The sequence below is a fragment of the Rhinopithecus roxellana genome, chromosome 8 (assembly GCF_007565055.1).
Source record: "Rhinopithecus roxellana isolate Shanxi Qingling chromosome 8, ASM756505v1, whole genome shotgun sequence".
NCBI classification, from domain to species: Eukaryota; Metazoa; Chordata; class Mammalia; order Primates; family Cercopithecidae; genus Rhinopithecus; species Rhinopithecus roxellana.
This window is the reverse complement of record NC_044556.1, coordinates 5,309,451-5,334,160: the sequence shown is the minus strand read 5'-3', so window position 1 is coordinate 5,334,160 and position 24,710 is coordinate 5,309,451. Positions and strand designations below refer to the sequence as shown.

Genomic DNA, 24,710 nt, shown 5'->3' with positions numbered 1-24,710 from the left:
AATGTCAATCTCTGCCCAAAGTGCAGGGCGCCTAACTTGAAATCCTGGGAGAGGCCGGGCGCGGTAGCTCACGCTTGTAATCCCAGCACTTTGGGAGGCTGAGGCGGGTGGATCACTTGAAGTCAGGAGTTAAGAGACCAGCGTGGCAAACACGGCAAAACCCCATCTCTACTAAAAATACAAAAATTAGCCGGGCATGGTGGTGGACATTTGCAATCCCAGCTACTTGGGAGGCTGAGGCAGAAGAATCGCTTGAACCTGGGAGGCGGAGGCTGCAGTGAGCCGAGATCATGCCACTGTACACCAGCCTGGGGGATAGAGTGGGACTCTGTCTCCAAAAAAAAAAATCCTGGGAGAGCCAAAAAATGAGGTGGAGCAATGTTATGCTAAGTGAAAGAAGCCAGATGCAAAAGGGACAAAACCATTGCCTGATTCCATTCACAGGAGGTCCCTAGAGTTGCCAAGATTTATTATTATTATTATTATTATTTGATACAGTCTTGCTCCATCATCCAGGCTGGACTGCAGTGGTGCAACCTCGGCTCATTGCAACCTCTGCCTCCCGGGTTCAAGTGATTCTCCTGCCTCAGCCTCCTGAATAGTTGGGACTCCAGGTGCTCACCACCATGCCTGGCTGATTTTTGTGTTTTTACTAGAGACAATGTTTCACCATGTTGGCCAGGGTGATCTCGAACTCCTGACCTCAAGTGATCCATCTGCCTCGGACTACAAAAGTGCTGGGGTTACAGGTGTGAACCACTGCGCCCGACCCTAGAGTTGTCAGATTTAAACAGACAGAAAATAGAACGGTGGGTGCCAGGGGCTGGGGGAAGGAGAATGGGAGTGAGTGTTTAATGGGGACAGAGTTTCAGTTTGGAAAGATAAGAAAGTTCTGAAGATGGATGGTGGTGATGGTTGTGCAGTAGTGTGAATGGGCTGGACACAGTGGTTCACACTATAATCTCAGGACTTTGGGAGGCTGAGGGGGGAGGATCACTTGAGCCCAGGAGTGTGAGACCAGTTTGGGCAACATAGGGAGATCCTGTCCCTAACAAACACAAGAAAAAACACACACAAACAAACGATGCAAATGTACTTAATGCCATCGAATTATATACTCAAAAATGGATAAGATGGTTAAATTTTTTTTTTTTTTTTTAGATGGAGTCTTGCTTTGTCGTCCAGGTTGGAGTGCAGTGATGTAATCTCGACTCACTGCATCCTCCACCTCCTGGATTCAAGCAATTCTTCTGCCTCAGCCTCATGAGTAGCTGGGATTACAGGCATGTGCCACCACGCCTGGCTAATTTGTATTTTTAGTAGAGACGGGGTTTTGCCATGTTGGCCAGGCTGGTCTCGAACTCCTGACCTCTGGTGATCCGCCCACCTCAGCCTCCCAAAGTGCTGGGATTACAGGCGTCAGCCACCACGCCTGGCCAGATGGTAAATTTTATGTTTTATCTATGTTACCACAATATTTTAAATGGTGAAAAAATTTGAGAGGCTGAGGCAGGAGGATCGCTTGAGGCCAGGAGTTCAAGACCAGCCTGAGCAACAGAGCAAGACTCTATTTCTACAATTAAAAAATTAGCCAGGTGTGGTGGAGTGTGCCTATAGTCCTAACTACTTGGGACTATACTTCTATACTTGGCTGAGATGAGAGCATTGCTTGAGTCCGGGAGTTTGAAGTTACATTGAGCTATGACAGCACTGCTGTACTCCAGCCTGGGTGACGGAGTGAGACCCTTTTTTTTTTTTTTTTTGAGACAGAATTTTGCCTTGTTGTCCAGGCTGGAGTGCAATGGCGTGATCTCGGCTCACCACAACCTCCACCTCCCAGGTTCAAGCGATTCTCCTGCCTCAGCCTTCCCAAGTAGCTGGGATTATAGGCATGTGCCACCAAGCCTGGCTAATTTTATATTTTTAGTAGAGATGAGGTTTCTCCGTGTGGGTCAGGCTGGTCTCGAACTCCTGACCTCAGGTGATCCACCCACCTCAGCCTCCCAAAGTGCTGGCATTACAGGCGTGAGCCACTGTGCCCGGCCTAGACCCTATATTAAAAAATAAAAGCAAAAAAAAAAAAAAAAAAGCCAGGCGCGGTGGCTCACAACTGTAATCCCAGGACTTTGGGAGGCTGAGGCAGGCAGACCACAAGGTTAGGAGATTGAGACCATCGTGGCTAACATGGTTAAAACCCATCTCTACTAAAAATATAAAAAATTAGCCAGGCGTGGTGGCATGCACCTGTAGTCCCAGGTACTTGGGAGGCTGAAGTAAGAGAATCGCTTGAACCCAGGAGACAGAGATTGCACTGAGCCGAGATTATGCCACTGCACTCCAGCCTGCGTGACAGAGTAAGACTCTGTCTCAAAAAAAAAAAAAAAAAAAAAAAGTGAAAAAAATAAATCCAAACAAACTAGAGCAGAACCAAAGCCCATTTTGCCCCAACAGAAAAGTAGGCAGTGACTTCAAAACCTGGGATGGCTCCTTCCAGTCTAAGGAATTCAAGGTTAGACACAGAATGCTAAAATAACAACAACAAGTAATAATAAAATTGATCATACTTATTATTGTTATCCCACTGGGGAATGGGGCCAACTGATACTAAAATTCACACAAAAGAACTGAAGTCCATTGATGAGCTAAGACAATTCTACAGAAAAAGAACAAAGATGGAGTAGTTGGTCTGTGAGAGAGTTAAACATACTTCAAAGTCACAACCATGAGAACAGAAGGGCATTTTTGCATTAACAAATGGACCAATGGGAGAGAGAAGACAGCCCAGCACAGGCTCCAATCTCTGGGCACTGAGGATAAGACAGAGGGGGTTTCCACAAGCCAGTGGGAGATGGTGGATTCTGTGGTGTGGTTTTGGGAGAGGCAGCTTACTTTACATGAGAAGAGCCAAGCTGGATCCCTGTCTCACACCATACACAAGAAACAAATTGTGAAGAATTAAGATGAAAGTACAACTACAAAGCTAAAGGGAAATAATGTAGCAGAGTATCCGGGACTCAGGAAGGGGAAAGATCCATTCATTCATTCATTCATTCATTCAGTGACAGGGTCTCACTCTGCTGTCCAGGCTGGAGTGCAGCGGCATGATCACAGCTCACTCCAGCTTTGAACTCCTGGGCTCAAGTGATCCTCCCACTTCAGCCTCCCGAGTAGCTGGGACTACAGGCATGCACCACCATACCTGGCTAATTTTTTCTTTTTTTGAGACAGAGTCTTGCATTGTCACCCCAGGCTGGAGTGGAGTGGGGCCATCTCGGCTCACTGCAACCTCCGCCTCCTGGGTTCAAGCGATTCTCCTGCCTCAGCCTCCTGAGTAGTAGCAGGTGCCCACCACCATGCCCGGCTAATTTTTTTGTATTTTTATTAGAGATGGAGTGTCACTATGTTGGCCAGGTTGGTCTCGAACTCCTGACCTCGTGATCTGCCCACTCTGGCCTCCCAAAGTGCTGGGATTACAGGCATGAGCCACCGTGCCCGGTCAATTTTTATATTTTTTGTAGAGATGGGGGTCTTACTATGTTGCCTAGGCTGGCCCTGAACTCCTGGACTCAAAGCAATTTTCCCACCAAAGTGCTGAGATTACAGGTGTTGAGTCAATGTGCCCCGTTAAGATTCTTTTAAAAATTCCTCCAGGGCCGGGTGCAGTGGCTCACGCCTGTAACCCCAGCACTTTGGGACGCTGAGACAGGCGGATCATGAGGTCAGGAGATCGAGACCATCCTGGCTAACATGGTGAAACCCTGTCTCTACTAAAAATACAAAAAACTAGCTGGGAGTGGTGGCGGGTGCCTGTAGTCCCAGCTACTCGGGAGGCTGAGGCAGGAGAACGGTGTGAACTTTGGAGGCGGAGCTTGCGGTGAGCCAAGATCACGCCACTGCACTCCAGCCTGGGGGACACAGCGAGACTCCGTCTCAAAAAAAAAAAAAATTCCTCCAAGCATAATAACGGTTTTAACTATATTCAAAACGAAAACTGGCCAGGCGCGGTGGCTTACACCTGTAATCCCAGCACTTCGGGAGGCCAAGGTGGGCGGATCACTTGAGGTCAGGAGTTTGAGATCAGCCTGGCCAACATGGTGAAACCCAGTCTCTACTGATAATACAAAAGTTAGCTGGGTATGGCGGCAGGCACCTGTAATCCCAGCTACTTGGGAGGATGAGGCAGAATTGCTTGAACCAGGGAGGCGGAGGTTGCAGTGAGCTGAGATCGTGCCACGGCACTCTAGCCTGGATGACAGAGCAAGACTCCGTCTCAAAAACAAAAACAAAAACAAAAATGAAGACCTCTAAGATCCTCATGGGTGCGGTGGGGGAGTGCCGGAGATTGGCACAGGCAAAAATTGGCAAGGGATAATCTTCTAGAACAGGGTCAACAAACTTTCTGGGAAGGGCTAGATAGCAAACATTTTTGGTTATGTCAAACACAAGGACTTGGTTGCAACTGCTCAACTGTGGCATAGTTCTAATACAAAACCAGCCACAGACAGTATGTAAACGCTTCCGCGTGGCTGTATCCAATAAGCGTGAATTTCACATTATCTTGTTCATGTCAAGAAATATTATTTGTTTTGAGACAGGGCGAGACTGTGTGTCTATTTTTTTTTTTAATGTGAAAAAATCAAAAAATAAACTAGAGCAGCACCCAAAGCCCATTCTGCCCCAACAGAGAAGCAGGCAGTGACTTCAGGCACCTTTTTTTTTTTTTGAAACGAAGCGTCGCTCTTATTGCCCAGGCTGGAGTGCAATGGCGATGATCTCAGCTCACTGCAACCTCCACCTCCCAAGTTCAAGCGATTCTCTTGCCTCAGCCTTCCGAGAAGCTGGGATTACAGGCACCCGCCATCATGGCCGGCTAATTTTTGTATTGTTGTAGAGACGAGTTTCACCATGTTGGCCAGGGTGGTCTCCACCTCCTGACCTCAGGTGAGCCACCATGCCTAGTCTACTTCAGGCAACTTCTGTTGCCCAGGCTCGAGTCCAATCATAGCTTGCTGCAGCCTCAAAATCCTGCGCTTGCTGGGCATGGTGGCTCATGCCTGTAATCCCAGCACTTTAGGAGGCTGAGGTGGGTGGATCGCTTCAGCCCAGGAGTTTGAAACCAGCCTGGGCAACATGGTGGAACCCCATGTCCACAACCATAAAATTCCTGGGCTCAAGGAATCCTTCTGCCTCACCCTCCCGAGTAGCTGGGCCTACAGCTGCAGGTCACCATGCCAAACTAATTTTTTTACTTTTTTTGTAGAGAGTGGTGTCACTATATTGCCCAGGCTGGTCTCAAACTCCTGGCCTAAAGTGATCCTTTGGCCTCGGCCTCCCAAAGTGCTGGGATTACAGGCATGAGCCACTGTACTTGGCCCAAAATATACTTTTTAAATCATTCAAACATTAAAAAAAAAAAACGTAAAAAAATCATTCTTAGCTGTGGGTTGTAGAAAAACAGATTTCGGGCTGTATCTGGCCCATAGGCTGTAGTTTGCCAGTTTTGACTCTGGAAGATACCAGGAACTTCTAAAAACTGCTCAGAGAAAAAATGGAGAAAGGCTACAAGTAATTGACTTACAGAGGAACCTTATTAGGCACACACAGAGAAGCCATATCTCTCACTGCCTATCAGAGCTATGCCAATGAAAACAATAAGGAGGGCTGAATTCCGAGGCTCGCATCTACAATCCCAGGACTTTGGGAGGCTGAGATGGATCACTTCAGCCCTGGAATTCGAGACCAACCTGAGCAACAGAGCAAGACCCCATCTCTACAAAAAATTACCTGAATGTGGTGGCACATGCCTTTAGTCCTAGCTACTCGGGAGGCTGAGGTAGAAGGATCACGTGAGCCCGAGAAGTTGAGGCTGCAGTGAACTGTGACCGTGCCACTGCACTCCAGCCTGGGTGACACAATGAGACCCTGTCTCAAAAAACAAAACAATGAGGAGATACCATTATGTAGCAGCTATCAGATGGATAAAAAATTTAGAAAGATAGGGCCGGGCGTGGTAGATCACACCTGTAATCCCAGCACTTTGGGAGGCCGAAGTGGATGGATCACCTGAGGTTGCAGATCACCTGAGGTCGGGAGTTTGAGACCAGCCTGCCCAACATGGTGAAACCCCGTCTCTACTAAAAATACAAAAATCAGCCAGGCGTCGTGGCATGCCTGTAATCCCAGCTACTAGAGATGCTGAAGCATAAGAATCGCTTGAGCCGGGCGCGGTGGCTCAAGCCTGTAATCCCAGCACTTTGGGAGGCCGAGACGGGCGGATCACGAGGTCAGGAGATTGAGACCATCCTGGCTAATATGGTGAAACCCCGTCTCTACTAAAAAATACAAAACCTAGCTGGGCGATGTGGCGGGCGCCTGTAGTCCCAGCTACTTGGGAGGCTGAGGCAGGAGAATGGCGTAAACCCGGGGGGCGGAGCTTGCAGTGAGCTGAGATCCGGCCACTGTACTCCAGCCTGGGCAACAGAGCGAGACTCCGTCTCAAAAAAGAAAAAGAAAAAGAAAGAAAGAAGAGGCCAGGCACGGTGGCTCACGCCTGTTAATTCCAGCACTTTGGGAGGCCAAGGCAGGCAGATCAACTGAGGTCGGGAGTTGGAGACCAGCCTGACCAACGTGGAGAAACCCGTCTCTACTAAAAATACAAAATTAGCTGGGCATGGTGGCGCATGCCTGTAATCCCAGATACTCAGGAGGCCGAGGCCGGAGAATCGTTTGAACCCGGGAGATGGAGGATGCAGTGAGCCGAGATCGCGCCATTGCACTCCAGCCTGAGCAGCAAGAGTGAAAACTCTGTCTCAAAAAAAAAAAGGACGGCCGGGCGCGGTGGCTGAAGCCTGTAATCCCAGCACTTTGGGAGGCCAAGACGGGCGGATCACGAGGTCAGGAGATCGAGACCATCCTGGTTAACACGGTGAAACCCCGTCTCTACTAGAAAATACAAAAAACGGCCGGGCACGGTGGCTTAAGCCTGTAATCCCAGCACTTTGGGAGGCCGAGATGGGCGGATCACGAGGTCGGGAAATCGAGACCATCCTGGCTAACATGGTGAAACCCCGTCTCTACTAAAAAATACAAAAAACTAGCCGGGCGAGGTGGCGGGCGCCTGTAGTCCCAGCTACTCCGGAGGCTGAGGCAGGAGAATGGCGTGAACCCGGGAGGCGGAGCTTGCAGTGAGCTGAGATCCAGCCACTGCACTCCAGCCTGGGCGACAGAGCGAGACTCCGTCTCAAAAAAAAAAAAAAAAAAAAAAAGGAAGAAAAATTAGAAAGACAGATAAAGCCGTATGTTGGTGAGGATATGAGAAAATGGACACCTTGTACTGGAGCACGGTGTTAGGAATGCAGACAGGGAGAGCCTTTTTTGGAAAGGATCAGACAGGACTTGGAGTGAAGTTGCAAATCCTCTAGGAATGGGCAGTCCCACAGAAGGGGATGTGTGACGATGACTCCAGCATCGTTTGTGGTGGCCGGAAATTAGAAGTAACCAGATACCTACTGTGGGGGGGATTAGAGAAGAGGGTAGGTGGGTGCAGTGGCTCACGCCTGTAATCCCAGAACTTTGGGAGGCCAAGGCGGGCAGATCATGAAGTCAGGAGTTCGAGACCAGCCTGGCCAACGTGGTGAAAACCCTGTCTCTACTAAAAATATAAAAATTAGCCAGGCGTGGTGATACACATCTATAATCCCAGCTAGTTGGGAGGCTGAGGCAGGAGAATTGCTCGAACCTGGGAGGCGGAAGTTGCAGTGAGCAGAGATCACGCCACTGCACTCCACCCTGGGCGACAGAGTGAGATTCCGTCTCAAAAAAAAAAAGGAAGAAAAAAGGAAAATAAAAAGTGACAAACTAGATTTACAAACATCAGTGTGGAGAGTTCAAAAATAGCGTAAGGAGAGGAAAAAATAAGAAACAGAAAGAGATTTTTGTTTTTCTGAAGCACACCACCATTTAAGGAAATGAAGCACGCACAAGGCATATTTTTCAAGGACACTCACATGTCTAAATAAGTTTCTGGAAGGTGGATTGTAAGGAATGGTATTAGATGGGGTGGGGGTGGCACTGATGGTGGAGAGCGGAGGGTGGTGAGCTTCAGCCTGTGGGTGCTGTTTTTACATTTTTAAATGGATGGGAAAGAAGAATTTAATTTGGGACTCATGAAAAGTATGTGAAATAGAAATTTCAGGGTCTGTAAATAAAGTTTTATTGGAATGCGGCCATGTTCGTTCATTTCCATATTGTCTATGGTTGCTTTTGCAACTGCAAAATGAAGGCACTGAGGTACCAAACTCAAAAACGTATACATTAAATATGTGCATTTTTTGGGCATATTAAATATACGTCAGTAAAACCAGAAAAAGTTGGGCATAGTGGCACACGCCTGTAATCCCAGTTACTCAGGAGGCTGACGTGGAAGGATCACTTCAGTTCCCGAGTTTGAAGCCAGCCTGGGCAACATAGTGAGACCTCATCTCAACAAAAAGGATAAAAGGAATAAAAATAAAGTGGGGAGGAAAAAAGAACTGAGGTAGAGTTGAATCAATGCAATAGAGACTGTATGACCCGCCAAAGTGAAAATATTTACTGACCTTTAGCATTGAAGGGTGAAGGTGGAGGTTGAAGGTGAAAAAATAATAATACAAGAGAAGTGGTCTGCACAGGCTAACGTGGATGGTTGCCAGGAGCTAAGGAATGAGATGAACTCAGTTTTGGACTCCTGAAGGCCAAAACAGAATTTTTTTTTTTTTTGAGATGGAGTCTCAGTCTCACTCTGTCATCCAGGCTGGAGTGCAGTGATGCGATCTCAGTTCACTGCAATTTCCACCTCCCCGGTTCAAGCGATCCTCCTTTCTCAGCTTCCCAAGTAGCTAGGATTACAGGTGTGCGCCACCACGCCTGGCTAATTTTTATATTTTTAGTAGAGACGGGGTTTCGCCATGTTGTCCAGGCTGGTCTTGAGCTCCTGACCTCAGGTGATCTGCCCACCTCGGCCTCCCAAAGTGCAGGGATTACAGGCGTGAGCCACTGCGCCTGGCCCAAAATAAGTTTGTTTGCCTTTTTTTAATTTAGGCTGGGCGCAGTAGCTCATTCCAGTTTGTTCAGCCCCTTGATAAGCCCGAGCCTCTGCTTATCTCAGGGCCTTTGTCCCTGCTGTGCTCCTCCCTGGACCATTATTTTTTCCACCTCTTTTGGTGACTTATTTTCTTTCACGTCTTTGTTCAAAGAGGCTCCTTGGAGGCCGGGTGTGGTGGCTCACGCCTGTAATCCCAGCACTCTGGGAGGCCGAGGCCGGCAGATCACGAGGTCAGGAGTTCGAGACCAGCCTGGCCAATATAGTGAAACCCCATCTCTACTAAAAGTACACAAAAATTATCTGGGTGTGGTGGTGGGCGCCTGTAATCCCAGCTCCTTGGGAGGCGGAGACAAGGAAAATATTTTGAACCCGAGAGGCGGAGGTTGCAGTGAGCTAAGATAGAGCCATTGCACACCAGCCCGGGCAGCAGTGCAAGACTCCATCTCAAAAAAAAAAAAAAAAAAAAAGATAAAAAGATGCTCCTTTAAGAGGCTATAGAGCCAAGTATCAACACACGCCTGGTACCATGGTGAACACTTGACATGAACTGATTCTCTCCCCCCTACTCCCGCCCACAAGATTGGTCTTGCCCAGGCTGGAGTGCAGTGGTATGGTCACAACTCACCGTAGCCTCGACGCACTGGCCTCAAGCAATCCTCCTGCCTTGGCCTCCCAAAGCTCTAGGATTATAGGCATAAGCCACTGCGCCCGGCCAAACTGACATATTAAAGCCTCACATTATTCCAGAGATACTGTGCCGTCAGGACCCCCAATTTGCAAATGAGGGAACTGAGGCACAGAGAGATTAAATCATGCTCAAAGGCCGAGTCAGTTGGATCACCTGAGGTCAAGAGTTTGAGACCAGCTTGACCAACATGGTGAAACCCCATCTCTACTAAAAATACAAAAATTAGTCAGTTATGGTGGTGCCCGCCTGTAATCCCAGCTACTCGGGAGGCTGAGGTTGCAGTGAGCCGAGATTGCATCGCTGCACTCCAGCCTGGGCGACAGAACAAGACTCCGTCAAAAAAAAAAAAAAAAAAAAAAAGGAAGATATGGAAATGAATTAAGACATTCCAGCTCAGCCCAAGCAAGGCAGAGACTGGGGCTGCCTGCAGCAAAAGGGAATAAAATGAGACTCCAGGAAGAACTTTCAGGGCAGCAGCTTGCATGCAAAGAAGGTGGACATCGCTATGTCTGTTTGTCCTGCAGGCAGAAGGCCTCCCAGCTGCTCTGGGAGGCACGTCTGGAATGGTGGTTGCCTCTCAGAGATTCCGAGGCTGAGCCAGGCGGGGCCTCTGGCAGGGGGCCAGAACCTCAGGGTTGGGTGTTTGGGATAGACATAGAACAGGTGGGTGGTGTCCAGAGCTAAACAGGAACAACATGGGCCAGCGAGAAAACACAGCTGGGTCCCTGCCCTCCAGTCTGTGCCCTCTGGTCTGTCAGTAGGGGCTCTGGCCACCTGATATCCGAGGCTGGGATGAGAACTTGGGCCCTACCTTTGAGCTCTGTGGCAGATTCAAGCTGTCCTGGGTTTATTTATTTTTACTTTTTTTCTTTTTCTGTTTTTTGAGATAGAGTCTCACTATCATCCAGGCTGGAGTGCAGTGGCGTGATGTTGGCTCAATGCAACCTCCGCCTCCTAGGTTCAAGCAATTCTCCTCCCTTAACCTCCCGAGTAGCTAGGACTATAGGAGTGTGCCACCATGCGCAGCTTATTTCTGTATTTTTAGTAGTGACGGGGTTTCACCATATTGGCCAGGCTGGTCTTGAACCCCTGAGCTCAGGTGATCCACCCACCTCAGCCTCCCAAAGTGCTAGGATTATAGGCTTGATGTCCCGGGTTTAGATACTGGCTCAGTTGAGCCACTTCCTGGCTGTGTGACACAGGACAAATGAATCTCCTCAAGCCTCAGTTTCCCCAGGTATAAACAGGGCTGACCAGAACATTATCAGCAGAAGCCGCAACCAGTACTTAACCGTGTGCATTAATTCATAAATTCTCCACCTCTCTAGAGACGGAGAGCATTACCACGCCACTTCACAGATAGAGATGTTTAGGGCTAGAGAGTTGCTCACCCAGTATCACACGGCATGAGTTTGAACCCACCTGGCAGAGCCTCCCCGACTATGTTTCAAGAAGAACAACTGTCATTATCATTATGATTATTATTATTTTTGAGACACAGTTTCACTCTGTTGCCCAGGCTGGAGTGCAGTGGCATGATCTCAGCTCACTGCAACCTCTGGCTCCCAGGTTCAAGCGATTCTTGTGCTTCAGTCTCCGAAGTAGCTGGGATTACAGGCACCCGCCAACACGCCCGGCTAATTTTTGTATTTTTAGTAGAGACAGGGTTTCACCATGTTGGCCAGGGTGGTCTTGAACTCCTGGCCTCAAGTGATCTGCCTGCCTCTGCCTCCCAAAGTACTGCGATTACAGGCATGAGCCACCGTGCCTGGCCAGCTGTCATTATTATTATTATTTTGAGATACAGTTGCACTCTGTTGCCCAGGCTGGAGGGCAGTGGTGTGATCTTGGCTTACTGCAATCTCCGCCTCCCAGGTTCAAGCGATTCTCCTGCCTCAGCCTCCGGAGTAGCAGGGACTACAGGTGCGTGCCACCATGCCCGGCTGATTTTTGTTATTTTTAGTAGAGACAGGGTTTCACTGTGTTGGCCAGGCTGGTCTTGAACTCCTGGCCTCAAGCCATCCGCCTGCCTCGGCCTCCCAAAGTGTGGGATTACAGGCATGAGCCACCGCGCCCGGCCCAGCTGTCATTATTATGAATCATTTGGGTGGCTTCTCCCAGGGACCTCAGGACAACCCAGCAGCTGACATTCTGCACAGCCAGCATCCCCTTTCCTGGCATCAGGACTCAGTACTTCCTCTGGGAAGCACCCCCTTCCTCCCTCAAAGGCCACAGGGCTTGGGAGGGGCTCCCCTACCCCCAGTGTCCATGGCTAGGCAGACAGGGACACTGCACTGTGATTGGCTCAGCAATGGGCACATGACCCAGGCCAGCCAATGAGGGCCCCCTCTGGGATTTTTACTGGTGCTCTTTGGACTAAGGAGCTCCCTCTCCACTAAACGGAACAGACAGATGCCTGGAGCAGTGAGGTCACCTTCCCTTGCCTGCCTGAAAGAGAAGCTCCCAGGGTAAACAAAAAAAGAAAGGCATCAAGTTAGATTCCTGATGATACCTGAGCACTGAGGCCAGCATGGTGGCTCATGCTTGTAATCCCTGCACTCTGGGGGGCCAAGACAGGAGGATCACTTGAGCCCAGAAGTTTGAGACCAGCCTGGGCAACATAATGAGACTTTGTCTCTACAAAAAATAAAAAAAAATTAACGAGGCACTCGTTAATTTTCTTCCACCAGACACATCACTCCAACTCTTAGAGAGTCTCTGTCTTGTCATCCACAAAAGGGGGAGAATTGTGCAGCCAACCTCAGGGCTGTAGCAACCATGCAGAGAAATTAGGTGACTGACACTTTGTCAGTATCCAGAAAGCGGGAGGTATTTGGGGGAAAGTTCCCCAAGGCTGTTGGTTTACCAGGCAGAAGTCCTCCCTGTTTATTCAGTAAGTGGCAGGAATCAATCTTGGACCAGTTTAAGCAGTGAAAAGGAAATGTGTTGTTATGTAACTGATGACAGCTTCAGGCATGGCTGGATCCAGGTGCACAAATCTCTTGTTGTTGTTATTAAGAGATAGAGTCTCGCTCTGTTGCCCAAGCTGGAGTGCAGTGGTGCAATCATGGCTCACTGCAGCCTTGACCTCCTAGGCTCAAGTAATGCTCCCGCCTTAGCTTCCAAGTAGCTGGGTCTACAGGCACTGCAACCTCTGCTTCCCTGGTTCAAGCGATTCTCCTGCCTCAGCCTCCTGAGTAGCTGAGGTTTCAGGTGCGTGCCACCACACCTGGCTAATTTTTGTATTTTTAGTAGAGATGAGGTTTCACCACATTGGCCAGGCTGGTCTTGAACTCCTGACCTCAAGAGGCCTGCCTCAGCCTCCCAAAGTGCTGGGATTACAGGCATGTGCCACAGCACCCCGCCTGGATCCTGGCATTCTGAGGGTTCAGGATGAGCCATGGGAAGAAAGAGGGCCCCCCTACCCCCAGCCATTCTCCCCGCCTGCGACCGCTTACCTGCCATTCCATCACAGCTGCGCTCTGTGATGCTAATCTTCTTCACCATATGGACGTTGCTGGTAGCCACAGCGGGCACTGGGCACATCGTCTCCACCACCTCCTGGCTGCGGAACACAGGTGGGCTCTCAGGCCCACCAGGCATTGCCAGGGCCCTCAGCCCTGCCCCGTAAGGCTCCAGGCTCTGGGCCCGCTGTGCAGGGGTGCCAGCGGCTGTGCTGGCCACCACCTCCACCTCCCGTGGCCCTTCTACCACCCGGACGGTATCCACGCGAACCGGGCTGTCTGGCGGTGGCCAGGCCTGGGGCTGGGGGTCAGCTTGCCGGGCCTGAGCTGCCTGCAGGTCCTGCAGTGCCTTCTTGAGCTGGGTCTCCAGCACAGCGACCTTGGCGGTGAGGGCAGCCTCCCCATCGGGCATGCCCAAGTCCCGTTCTCGGACCCAGGTGCCCACACTCCGGGTCTCAAGTGCCACTGGGTCCTCTGGGGGATCGGGGAGGTCCAGGCAGAGCTCGCTGCGGCCCCGGCCCGCTGTGGGGTGGCCCAGGAACTTCTGGCTCTTAAGTTGCACTGTGAGCTGCCGCTTTTCCTCCTGGAGCACCGAGAGCTTCACCTGGAGCACGGGGATCAGCTTCACCTGCTCCTCCAGCTGCCGTAGCTTCCGCAGGGCACCCGCCATCTGCTCTCGCACGTGGGCCAGGTGCCCGGCACTGGGAGGCACCGGCGTGGACAGTCCTGAACTCCGTGGCGTCGGGGGTGGCAACCCCACACCCACCAGGGAGGCTGTCGAGCCGGCCGCACTGGGGGTCAGGGAGCCCAGGCCGGCGGGTGTGGCCGCCTGGTCCTCGAGACGGCGACGGGCGTCCAGCAGTGTGCGCTCCACCCGCGGATTGAAGCCACTGCGGGTCTCCAGAGCACCATACTGAGGATAGAAGCCACGGCCGCAGTAGGAATAGGCTGAGTGGCGGCTGTCCCCACTGGCATTGGAGCACAGCGACTCAGTGGACGTCCACCAGGAGCCAGGGCCACGAGGCAGCGAGCTCAGGCGGGGGCGGCGCTGCACTGCCACGCGTCGCAGCGTGTGGCCCTTCTCGATGTCGTCCACGTATTTGAGGAAGTCCAGGTCCAGGCGGTAGCCATAGGGGGTCTCCACAGAGTAGGGTGGATCGGGGTCCTTGGCAGGGAAGGCAGGCGGGGAGGCCGGGCCAGGGGTCCCTGGGGGTGGGAGAAACACCAGGACCTTTGAATCCTCTTATCCCCATACTCAGGGTGAAGACATGCCTGGGGAGAGTTGGGGTTTATTTGCCCAAGAGATGGGAGCCCAGCTGGTACTCAACCACGTCTGCTCTCAGACCCTCCCAGTGCAGGGCTGTGCCTCCCCATCAGACACCCGGGGCAGGACTCTGCCTCCTGCCTCAGACCTCTAATTGTTGGGCTGTGTCCCACCCTCAAAGTCCCCAGGGCAGAGTCCCCGGCCCCTCAGGCCTCCAGAACTGAAGCTCCCCAGGGCAGGGCCCTCTTCCCTGAGTCCCCTGACCTGGGAAGGGGGCAGGCACGTGCAGGACTTGGGCCATCTTCTTGTCTGCAGATGCTCCTTGGAAGTCACTTGAGGGACTACGAGTCAGACTGCCTGCAGCACTGACTGAGGCTTACCTGGGGAAAGGGAACCATGGCGCCAGGAGTTAGGAGTCTGTAGGGGGAGGGAAGGAGATGGGGCCAGTCCCCTCCACAGCTGGCTCACCCAACCCCCCACCCAGGTCTGGGACCCACTCATAGACGCACACCCGGCCTGGCTGTGGAAGGGCTCCCCCCCACACCGCAGGTCTGGAACAAAGAAACCAAACCTCACTGCCTGCATGAACATCTGTCCAGCCCCTGGACAGGCTCCAGCTGTTCCCACAGCCCGGCCTCCACATAGCTCTGGGGCTGGGGGGCCCCAAGCCCAACAGGCCCCACCCTTCCTGCACCCCCTCCCCTCAGCCCAGGCCTGGAGCTGGCCACAGGGAAGGATGGGGGTTGAGGCGCTAAGGGGTTGGGGAAGACGGGAACCTCGTCTTCCTGCAAGGATCTGAGGAGACAGAGATGGAGGGGAACAAAGAGAAGCAAAGTATGGCGAAGGGGACCCCCAGTGACCCCAAAGCTGAGAGCTGGGTCAGGCCTGGACTAGGTCGGGGGGAAGGGGTAGGGAAAGTTGGGGAGGCAGCTAGGAGTGAAGCCTTTCCCCTTTATGGAAACAATTTTCTCTAAAAATAAACAATTTCACTGCCGGGCTACACAGAACTTCCTGCCCGCCTAGGATGTGTCCAGGCTTAGGGGCGCAGTAGGGATAGAGGGCTGGGTGGAGGCCCAGGAAGTCCTGGGGGTGGAGGGGAGGAAGTAAGACGGGGCGCCTAGAGGCTGCAAAAGGGAGGGACAATCAGAGCCTCTCATTAAACCCCCCTCAGCCCTGGAGGCTGGCCAGGGCTCTTTTGTCCCCAGTATAACCCATCTGAACTTGGCCGGTCCTTTTTGTTATCTGACCTCCAGCCATCATGCTGCAGAGGCCCCAGCCCATCCCACCATCAGTTAATCCTTTCTGGCCTTTGAGTGCGGGGGCAGCAGGTACCTTGGGAGGATGGGCCAGGTAGGGCACCTGCTGGGCATGAAGGCAGGGCTGGGGCTCCGGGGCACCTGAGCTTGTCCTTGTTCTCCCGTCCTGTCTTGCTTTGTCTCTCTCCAAGTCTCTCTGTGTCTCTCCACGTCTCTGTCTCTCTGTGTCTCTCTCCACGTCTCTGTCTCTCTGTGTCTCTCTCCACCTCTCTGTCCTGCGTCTCTCTCCGTGTCTTTCTCTCTGTCTTTCCACGTTTCTGTCTTCGCTTCTCTGTCTTTCAACACCTGGAATACATGGTCACCAATTGCAGGAAATTTGGTTTTCCATTTGCCTGGAGACTCGCCCCTGAGCAACAGGAAGCTGATTGAAAATATTTTCTGGCCACCAAAGAGAGATGGAGATACAGGCAGCAAGCAGGAGTAGAGCAGGATTGGAATAGTCAGGGGGAGAGGGGGGCAGGGGAGTGAGTGTGCTGCCAGGCAAAGAGTATAGTAACAGTAATAATAATACCAACTCTTTTTTTTTTTCTTCCTGAGACGGAGTTTTGCTCTTGTTGCCCAGGCTGGAGTGCAATGGCATGATGTTTGCTCACCGCAACCTCCGGCTCCCAGGTTCAAGCGATTCTCCTGCCTCAGCCTCCTGAGTAGCTGGGATTACAGGCATGCACCACCATATCTGGCTAATTTTGTATTTTTGGTAGAGATGGGGTTTCCTCCATGTTGGTCAGGCTGGTCTCAAACTCCTGACCTCAGATGATCCGCCCGCCTCAGCCTCCCAAAGTGCTGGGATTACAGGCATGAGCCACCGCACCCAGCCTAACATCAACTCTTTTAATTGTTGTGACAATTCCATAAGATGGGCAGTTATCATCCCGTTTCACAGACAGGGGATGCAGAGGGCACAGAAAGGTACAGTGGCTTGCCTAGGATCCTTGGGGCCACGGGGAAGTAGCTGGGCCTGAACGTGAACCTAAGCCTGGTGGATCCTGCCAATGTCCACCAAGTCACCACCCCCAGACTCCACACCAGATCTCTCTACCCGTTTCCCAGATAATGGAGACTGAGGTCTGAGGGTCCTCAGTCATCTGACCACCCTCGATCAGGACCAGCGACTCCCGAGTAAGAGGAAGAGAAAGGAGATGAGGGGGTGTGGTGGGGGAGATGGATGACTGTGGCTGAAACCCTTCTCTCGCTATGGGACCCCTGGGAAGTGGAGAAGGGGCGACAGGATAAGACACAGACGGAGAGACTGCAGCCTACAAGAGGGGACAGGTAGGGAGCTCAGCGAAGGGGCGCGGGTCTCCCCAACCCACCACCCAAGACCGGCCTGCACATCTTGGAGGTGGCGGGGGCGGGGGGGGGTCTTTCCGCCCTAAACTCGGAGTGGGGGACGAGAAGGACCCCGCCCCGTGCAGGGAGGGGGCGGGGCCTGTGGGATCCCCGGCTAATGGCAAACAGCTGCCGCTCCCCACGCCGGCCCAGCCGCCAAGCCCAGGCCCAGCCCGGCCGGACGCCCGGCCGCCTTCCCGCCGCCTGGGGCATGGCCGCGGAGGAGGGTGAGGGGGGGACAGTGCGGGGAGGGGGCAGAGCCGGGCGGGGAGCAGAGGAAGAAAGGGGGACAGAAACAGGGGAGAGGGGGCAGAGGGGAGCCAGGACAGGGGAGACGGGCCGGGCACGAGGAATCGATGGGGGTACTGGGAGGAATCGATGGGGGTATGGGGTCATAGACAGGGAGGGAGCAGGGACGCGGGAACAGAGACACTCCAAGTCTGGAAAGTTTGGGCACAGAAGGTGGAGTTGGAGGCAGCGGCTCGTTGAGACCAGCGAGGTCGTGTCCCGGGGTTGGAGGCGGGGGGGTAGGGTAGTAGGTGTGGGGGCGGTGCACACTCGATCCCCGAACCGGACTTGAACCCCTACCCAGCCCCAGGTCCCACTCGCCTTGCGCGCTCCGGCCGCTGCCTTCCCTGCGTCCCGCCGCCCGAGCGTCCTCGAGCGCGCCGCCGCCTGGGCGCCCGGCCCTCGGAGGTGGCTCCGCCCGCACTACGCCCCCTTCTGCTGGCCCCGCCCCTCCAGTCGGCCCCGCCCCCTCCCGCCGCCCGGGCGCCCAGGCCGCGGTGGGGGGTGGGGATGCAGAGACGCTGGTTGGAGACTGGATCTCACCTGGACAGCAGGTGTGTGTGTGCGCGGCGGGGTGTCCGGCCTCGTCCTTCCTTCCTCCCTAAGTCCCTAAAGCAGGGTCCCCCCACCGCCGGCCTCCCCCTACCGCCGGCTGTCCCTGGGCCGCTGCGGGGGGCGGAACGGCTCGGCGGCGGGAGGGGGTGGAGCTGGCCGGGGCCCAGCTCCGGGAGGGCGCGCGGGGGGGCGCGGCGGCGGGAGGTCACCCTTCCCCCAGGAGGCCCAGGGCTGGACGCGGCCCAGCGCAAGCCTGGCACACGGTGGCGTGACCGCCGCGCGAGAGGGGAGGCTGCACAGGCCTGGGCGCCGGAGCCAGCCAGACCTGGACTCCCATCCCAGACCCACCAAGCTTGCTGCTCTGTGCCTCAGTTTGCCCATCTGTAAAATGGTGATGATCATGTTAGCTACCTGATAGGAGTGTTGAGAAGTTTCAGTAACCGTTGGGGTGGGGCCTAACCATTAGGAAGGAGGTCCCTCGGGTTAAAAAGTCTCATAAATGGAGTGTCCAACTTTTGCAGAGATCTTTCTGGGAGCCCTTTAGTACACAGCCAGCCACTCAGCAAGGGCTTAATAAATATTATTAGGCCGGTGAGGTGGCTCACACCTGTAATCTCAGCACTTAGGGAGGCCGAGGCAGGAGGACTGCTTGAGCTCAGGAGTTCGAGACCAGCCTGGGCAACGTAGCAAGACCCTGTCTCTACAAAAAAAAATTTTAAGTGAAAAAAAATTAGGCCAGGCGCAGTGGCTCATGCCTGTAATCGCAGCACTTTGGGAGGCCAAGGTGGGCGGATTATTTGAGCCAAGGAGTTGGAGACCAGCTTTGGCAATATGACAAGGCCCCATGTCTACAAAAAACAAAATTAAAAAAAACCACCTGGGGCCAAGAAATGGCTCACACCTGTAATCCCAGCACTTTGGGAGGCTGAGGCAGGTGGATCACCTGAGGTCAGGAGTTCAAGACCAGTCTGGCCAACATGGTGAAACCCCGTCTCTATTAAAAATACAAAAACTAGGCCGGGCGCGGTGGCTCAAGCCTGTAATCCCAGCACTTTGGGAGGCCGAGACGGGCGGATCACGAGGTCAGGAGATCGAGACCATCCTGGCTAACACGGTGAAACCCCGTCTCTACTAAAAAAATACAAAAAACTAGCCAGGTGAGGTGGTGGGCACCCGTCGTCCCAGCTACTTGGGAGGCTGAGGCAGGAGAATGGCCTAAACCCGGGAGGCGGAGCTTGCAGTGAGCTGAGATCCGGCCACTGCACTCCAGCCTGGGCGACAGAGCGAGACTCCTTCTCAAAAAAGAAAAAACAAACAACAACAACAACAACAACAACAAAAAATACAAAAACTATCCAGGCATGGTGGTGCACATATATAATCCCAGCTACTCGGGAGGCTGAGGTACGAGAATAACTTGAATCTGGGAGGTGGAGGTTGCCGTGAACCGAGATTGCGCCACTGCACTGCAGACTGGGTGACAGGGCGAAACTCCGTATGAAAAAAAAAAGAAAAGCCAGGCATAATGGCATGTGCCTATAATCCCTGCTACTCAGGAGGCTTGAGCCACAGAGTTTGAGGCTGCAGTGAGCTATGATTGTGACACTGCATTCCAGCCTGGGGGGACTGAGAGAGCCTGTCTGTTAAAAACAAACAAACACGAACCAGGTATTATTATTCCCCGTAGGCATGTGACATTATTTGTGTGTTGCCTTCCCTGCTAGAATGTCAGCTCCACAAGGGCAGGAATTTGTGTCTGTTGTCACCACGCTGTCCCTGGCACCCAGTATGTTCTTGGTGTCTCCACTGGTGATGCAGGGATGTGTGGATGTGGGGCAGTGGACTGTGAGCATGTCATGAGCATGTGACCCAGCCCCTAGTGACTGCTCTACATGGCACAGGTTGCTTATAAAAACCATTTTAAATTAAAAAAGGGAGGAAGCATCAGTGCGTACAGATGGGGACACAGAGGCAAAGGGCCCAGCACCAAGTACAATGTGGTCACCCCATGGCCCAGTGGGCACCAGGGGAGACTCCCCTCGTAGCACAGACAGCTGAGGCCCGGCTGCTGGTTCCTCTAGGTGCAGCTTTGGTCCTTGTGGGCTCAGAGGTCTGCCTTTCGGAAACTTGCTCTGTTCAAGGAGTTCCTGGGAAAAGAATGAGGGTGGGTCAGCATGGCCATGGGGCCCCCAACTCCATAGACCTCCCAGCCCACATCCTCATCCTCTTCCTCCGAGGATCCTTCTGGGGTCTCTCCTGTCCCTGATCCTGCTGTGGGATTCTCAGATTCTCTCTTGTAGTCCACCACGGAAGGTATGAATCATCCCCATTTTACAGATGTAGAAACTGAGGCTCAGAAAGATGAATTCATGTATCTGGGAAATGACGGCTCAGAGCCTGCCCTGCCTTTGTACATCTGGATGACTTATTCAGACGCTTATGCAAAGTTGAAGCAGCTCATGCTATAATCCCAGCACTTTAGGAGGGCAAAGCGGGTGGATCACCTGAGGTCAGGAGTTCGAGACCAGCCTGGTCAACATGGTGAAACCCTGTCTCTACTAAAAATACAAAAAATTAGCCAGGTGTGGTGGCGGATGCCTGTAATCCCAGCTACTCAGGAGGCTGAGGCAGGAGAATCACTTGAATCTGGGAGGTGGAGGTTGCAGTGAGCTGAGATTGTACCACTGCACTCCAGCCTGGGCGACAGACGGAGACTCTCTCAAAAAAAAAAAACCAGGAACAAAACAAAGTCGAACAAAGTCCAAGCTACCAGGACAGGAAACATGTTGCTGTGTATGTGTACAATAGCCCCTATCCTGTATCTGTCCTGGTCTGCCTCTGCATTCCCTCTGTAGTCTCTAGGATGGGGGCAGCAGGTCAGGCACCTGAGGCCAGGTGGGGTGGGCGCCAGCAGCTGGGGCAGGCGCTGGGTAAGCAGGGGCTGCAGAGCCTCCCGCAGGCGGCAGTAGTTGCGCTCTAGCTCGCGGTGGTACTCCTTCTGGTCCGGCCCAATCAGGGCCTTATTTTTCCGCAGCGCATCCTCACATCTGAGGGCCAGAGGGTGGGAGATGCTAAGTGACTTGCACATAGGACTGAAAGCAAGACTAGGGGTGGGGGCATCCGTTAGGCGGGGCCAGGCCTGCAGAAAGACCCGCAATAGGAGGTCAGGTTGGGAGAGTGGACTTAATGGGAATCGGGCAGATGGGGGAGCCATGCAGAGATCAGGTGGGCAGAGAGCAGGTCTGTGCAGGTTAGGCAGGCACGAGACCCCTCCTGGGGGGTTTTGCGCCTACTTCTTGCAGAAGTCCTTGAAGCAGAGCCGCAATTTGTTGTGATGCCGGAAGAGCTTGGGGTCTTCCGGGATCTCTGCTAAAAACACTTGGGCCACCTCCAGGGGACCCTGTGGGGTGAGAGGGACTGGTGAGCCAGCCTGCATGGCACCTGGAGTCCCCCGTGTGGCCTGCATCCCCCTTCCACCAGCCGTGCCTGGTTCACGGTGGGCCCCACGGAGCCCTGAAGCACCATCTGTAGCATCTTAGCATCTGGTGGGTCCTGCTCAGTGGCAAAGGCCAGCTCCCGTGTTTTCTTCTGCATGTCCTCGATAGCCACCTCCACCGGTGTCAGCACCGTCTATGGGGTGAGGGGAGGGGTGTGCACTCGCTGGGGCCTGAGGAGGTCCTGATCGAAGCCAGTCGGGGGCAGCTCAGACCCCACTGGGAGCAAGAGGGGTCCAAGAACCCAGGCAATGACCAGAATCTGGGGTCCTTCCTGGATCTGACTCGGGGGGGGTCCAGCCTTGGGTCTGCTGGGTCTGGTGCCCTGGGGTTTAGTGGCTTTACATCTGGGGTCTTCAGACTTCCTTGGGTCTGGAGGTAGAGGTTTGAGACTGGAAGTTGGAGTTTGGGGTCCCCAACCTGGTTCTGGGGTACATGAGCCAATTTCTGGGTCTAGCGTGTCCACACCTCTCCTCTCTGGGTCTGGGATCCCTTGGCGTCTCCTCCCTGGGCCTTCTTAGATTTGGAGTCCCTGTGCCTCCCCTTTGTGAGTCTAGAATCCCTGGGTCCTCCTGGGTCTGGAGGTAGAGGTTTCAGTTTAGAGATTGGAATTCGGGGTCTCCATATCTTCTCAGCCCAGTTCTGGGGTACCTGGGTCTCTTCCTGGGCCACACCTCTCCTCCCTGGGCCTTCCTAGATCTGGGCTCCCTCTGCCTCCTCTTTCTGGGTCTGGAATCTCTGGGCCACACTGGGTCTGGGGTCCCTGTATCTTGCCTCCCAGATCTCCCTGGGTCTAGTCTCCTCCCCTCCCCTCCCTGGGGACCTGGTCTAGGGTCCCTGTGCCACTCCTCTCTGTGTCTGAGATCCATGGGCCACCTTGGGTCTGGGTCCCTGTGTCTTCCCCTCCCCTTTCCTCCCCTCCCCTCCCAGGGTCTGTTGTCCCCTCACCTCCCCACCCCTCCAGGCCCAGGGTCCCCACCCACCTCCTCCCTGTGGCACACACGGATGCGAGTCTTGATGTAGGGGAAGGCGTGGTCGGTGCTAAGCAGCGTCTTACGCTTGTGTTGCTCAGGCAGCTCCCCGTGTGCGCGCCCATCCGGCGTGAAGGGCGTGCAGAACAGGAATGTGCGAAGCCCATAGTTGCGGTCGAAGTAGGTCACCCGGTCCTTGAGCTCGTAGGTATCAAAGTACGGTTCCACATACGTGATCTGGATGTAGGCCTGGGAGCAGGGTCAGGTGTGAGGAGGGCCCCACAGCCGCAGCACGCACAGCCCAGGCCCTGTGCCGGAGAGAGGGGATCTGGGCAGCCCTGGATCTGGGAACTTTGTCATTTCCAGGTCTTCCTATGTCTGGATGTTTGGGAATCCCCTGAGGAATAGGGTTTGGGGTCCCCCAGTGAAATATGATTTGGGGTTTCCCAGAGAAAGAGGATTTGAGGGTCCCCAGGAAACAGTACTTGGAGTCTCTGTGGATCTAGGATTTTGGGGAAATGGTCGGGGGACCCACCTTCTGTGCGTCAAGCCTGGACTTGTCCACAGGGTTAGAGTCTTTGATAATCTCAACCACGTCGTCGCCAAATCTCTCTGTGTAGAATTCCTGGAGACACAGGGCTGACTCGGGGCCACCCAGGGACAGCCCCTCCTCCCGCCCCAGGGCAGCCCCATGCCCCGTTCCACCCCCCACCACAAGGACATGCCTCCAGCCGGTGTGAGATCTCTGCCAGCTTTGTGATCGATGGCTCCTTGTACACAAACTCCTGCTCATCCAGGTCGCCAAAGCGGGCGCCGTAGAAGCCCACACGGAAATACGTCCCGAACACGCGCTGGAGCTGTGAGAAAGGGTGTGGTTGTCCGGGAGGCCCCTGCTGGAGGTCTGCCTGCCCCAGAGATAGGGGTCTCGAATATCAGGATGGGAGTGTGAGGACCACGAGAACATCCGGGCATGGGCACAGGCAGGGGGCTCTGAGAACATTGGGGCATGGATTACAATATGAAGTTAGGACTGGGGCTGTATTGTTCACAGGTGTGTCCCTAATGCCCATGGGACAGGGTATACAGTAGGTACCCAATAAATGCTTGGATGGCTGAGGAGAAGGATGGCTGCCTCTCACTCTAGGACAGAGGCTCTGACTCCTTTGTTCTAGGGCATTCTCCTTCCTGTACCCCAATGCCCGCAAGAATGGATATACAGTAGGTGCCCAATAAATGCTTGGGTGGCTGAGGGAAGGGGATGGCTGTCTCTCACTCTAGGACAGAGGCTCTGGTTCCCTTGTTCCATGGCATTCCCCTGCTCCTGTCCCCAGCCCTAAGTTTGGAAGAAGGAACCCCTTCCCTACCACCCCCAAAACACCACCCCATGACTGGAAAGGAAGTGGAATGGCTGGATGTTCACTTACCAAGGCCGATCCGGGGAGGGTGGGGCAGACGTGGTGGGGTCAGAGGTGTGGGGGACAGAGAGACAATGTCATGGGAGAGGTCAGAGGTCAGAGTTCCCTCAACCCCCAGGGTCCTGGTTATCACTGCCCCGTGAGAATCATTCCGTGGGGAGAGAGATCAGAGATGGGAGATGGGTGGGGGCGACGAGGACCTGCCCTCCCCACCCAGCTCCCACCCGGCCTGCCTGCCTGGGCTCTGGGTTTCTGCCATCTTTGGCCAGAACATTCTCCCCAAACTAGGAGATGCCTAAAAATAGACCTAAGCAGAGAAGAAGCGGGATTGGGGGGAGTGCTGCTGGAGCGGGGGGACACATTAACCAGAAATGAGGAGCAGAGGAGAGCCTGGGGGAGGCTGGAAGCTGGGGACGCAGGGAGAGATAGAGACTAAGAGACAGAGAGATACCAAGATAGGGAGAGCCACGTGATAGATGGGGAGAGATGAGAGAGACCATGAGGGAATCAGAGCCACCCTGCCACCCCCCTGCAGTGACCAGGCTGGCCCTGGCAGAGGGAGGGGTGTCTCTGGAGAGCTCCCAGCTGGGTGAGTCACAAGCTGTCCTCGAGATCTGGGGCGGGGGGGGGCGGGGGTGGCGCATTTTTGGGGAAGGGAGGGAAGTGATGGGGTGGGTGCCTTGTGGCCACAGCCCTAGCCCCAATGGCCAGCGGCCATGCTCCTCCAGCGCCCCCTGGTGTTCACTGATGGCTGCTGGCCAGTCATCATGGGGGTCCCAGAGGCAGGTGGTTGTCCACCGACGCTGACTCACCTCCCAGCCGGAACTCTGTCGGGAGAGAAGGG

General features: G+C 53.9%; 2 protein-coding genes across 8 annotated transcripts in view; both read right to left on the bottom strand.

Moving 5' to 3' along the window:
• KANK2 (KN motif and ankyrin repeat domains 2) overlaps positions 1 to 18,022 on the bottom strand; it is a 35,804-nt gene extending 17,782 nt beyond the window's left edge. The window contains exons 1-4 of one of the 4 annotated variants that reach the window (XM_030935996.1): positions 17,975 to 18,022; positions 15,831 to 16,099; positions 14,763 to 14,878; positions 13,229 to 14,440 (exon numbers count right to left, since the gene is read on the bottom strand). In XM_030935996.1, the coding sequence (XP_030791856.1) occupies positions 13,229 to 14,440; positions 14,763 to 14,799 (1,249 nt within the window). In that variant the 5' untranslated portion in view covers positions 14,800 to 14,878; positions 15,831 to 16,099; positions 17,975 to 18,022. Of the gene's footprint in view, positions 1 to 13,228; positions 14,441 to 14,762; positions 14,879 to 15,830; positions 16,100 to 17,752; positions 17,833 to 17,974 lie in introns of those variants that run through there. The other 3 variants (XM_010373727.2, XM_010373728.2, XM_030935997.1) reach the window with 3 other exon arrangements.
• Positions 18,023 to 19,888: 1,866 nt separating this feature from the next.
• The window catches only part of DOCK6 (dedicator of cytokinesis 6), a 63,996-nt gene continuing 59,174 nt past the window's right edge, over positions 19,889 to 24,710 (bottom strand). For all 4 annotated transcript variants that reach the window (XM_030935992.1, XM_030935994.1, XM_030935995.1 and 1 more), the window contains 8 exons: positions 24,679 to 24,693; positions 23,177 to 23,302; positions 22,987 to 23,076; positions 22,464 to 22,700; positions 21,473 to 21,616; positions 21,280 to 21,386; positions 20,872 to 21,033; positions 19,889 to 20,133 (listed from right to left, as the gene is read on the bottom strand). In XM_030935992.1, coding sequence (XP_030791852.1) covers positions 20,091 to 20,133; positions 20,872 to 21,033; positions 21,280 to 21,386; positions 21,473 to 21,616; positions 22,464 to 22,700; positions 22,987 to 23,076; positions 23,177 to 23,302; positions 24,679 to 24,693 — 924 coding nt within the window. In that variant the 3' untranslated portion in view covers positions 19,889 to 20,090. The remainder of the gene's footprint in view (positions 20,134 to 20,871; positions 21,034 to 21,279; positions 21,387 to 21,472; positions 21,617 to 22,463; positions 22,701 to 22,986; positions 23,077 to 23,176; positions 23,303 to 24,678; positions 24,694 to 24,710) is intronic.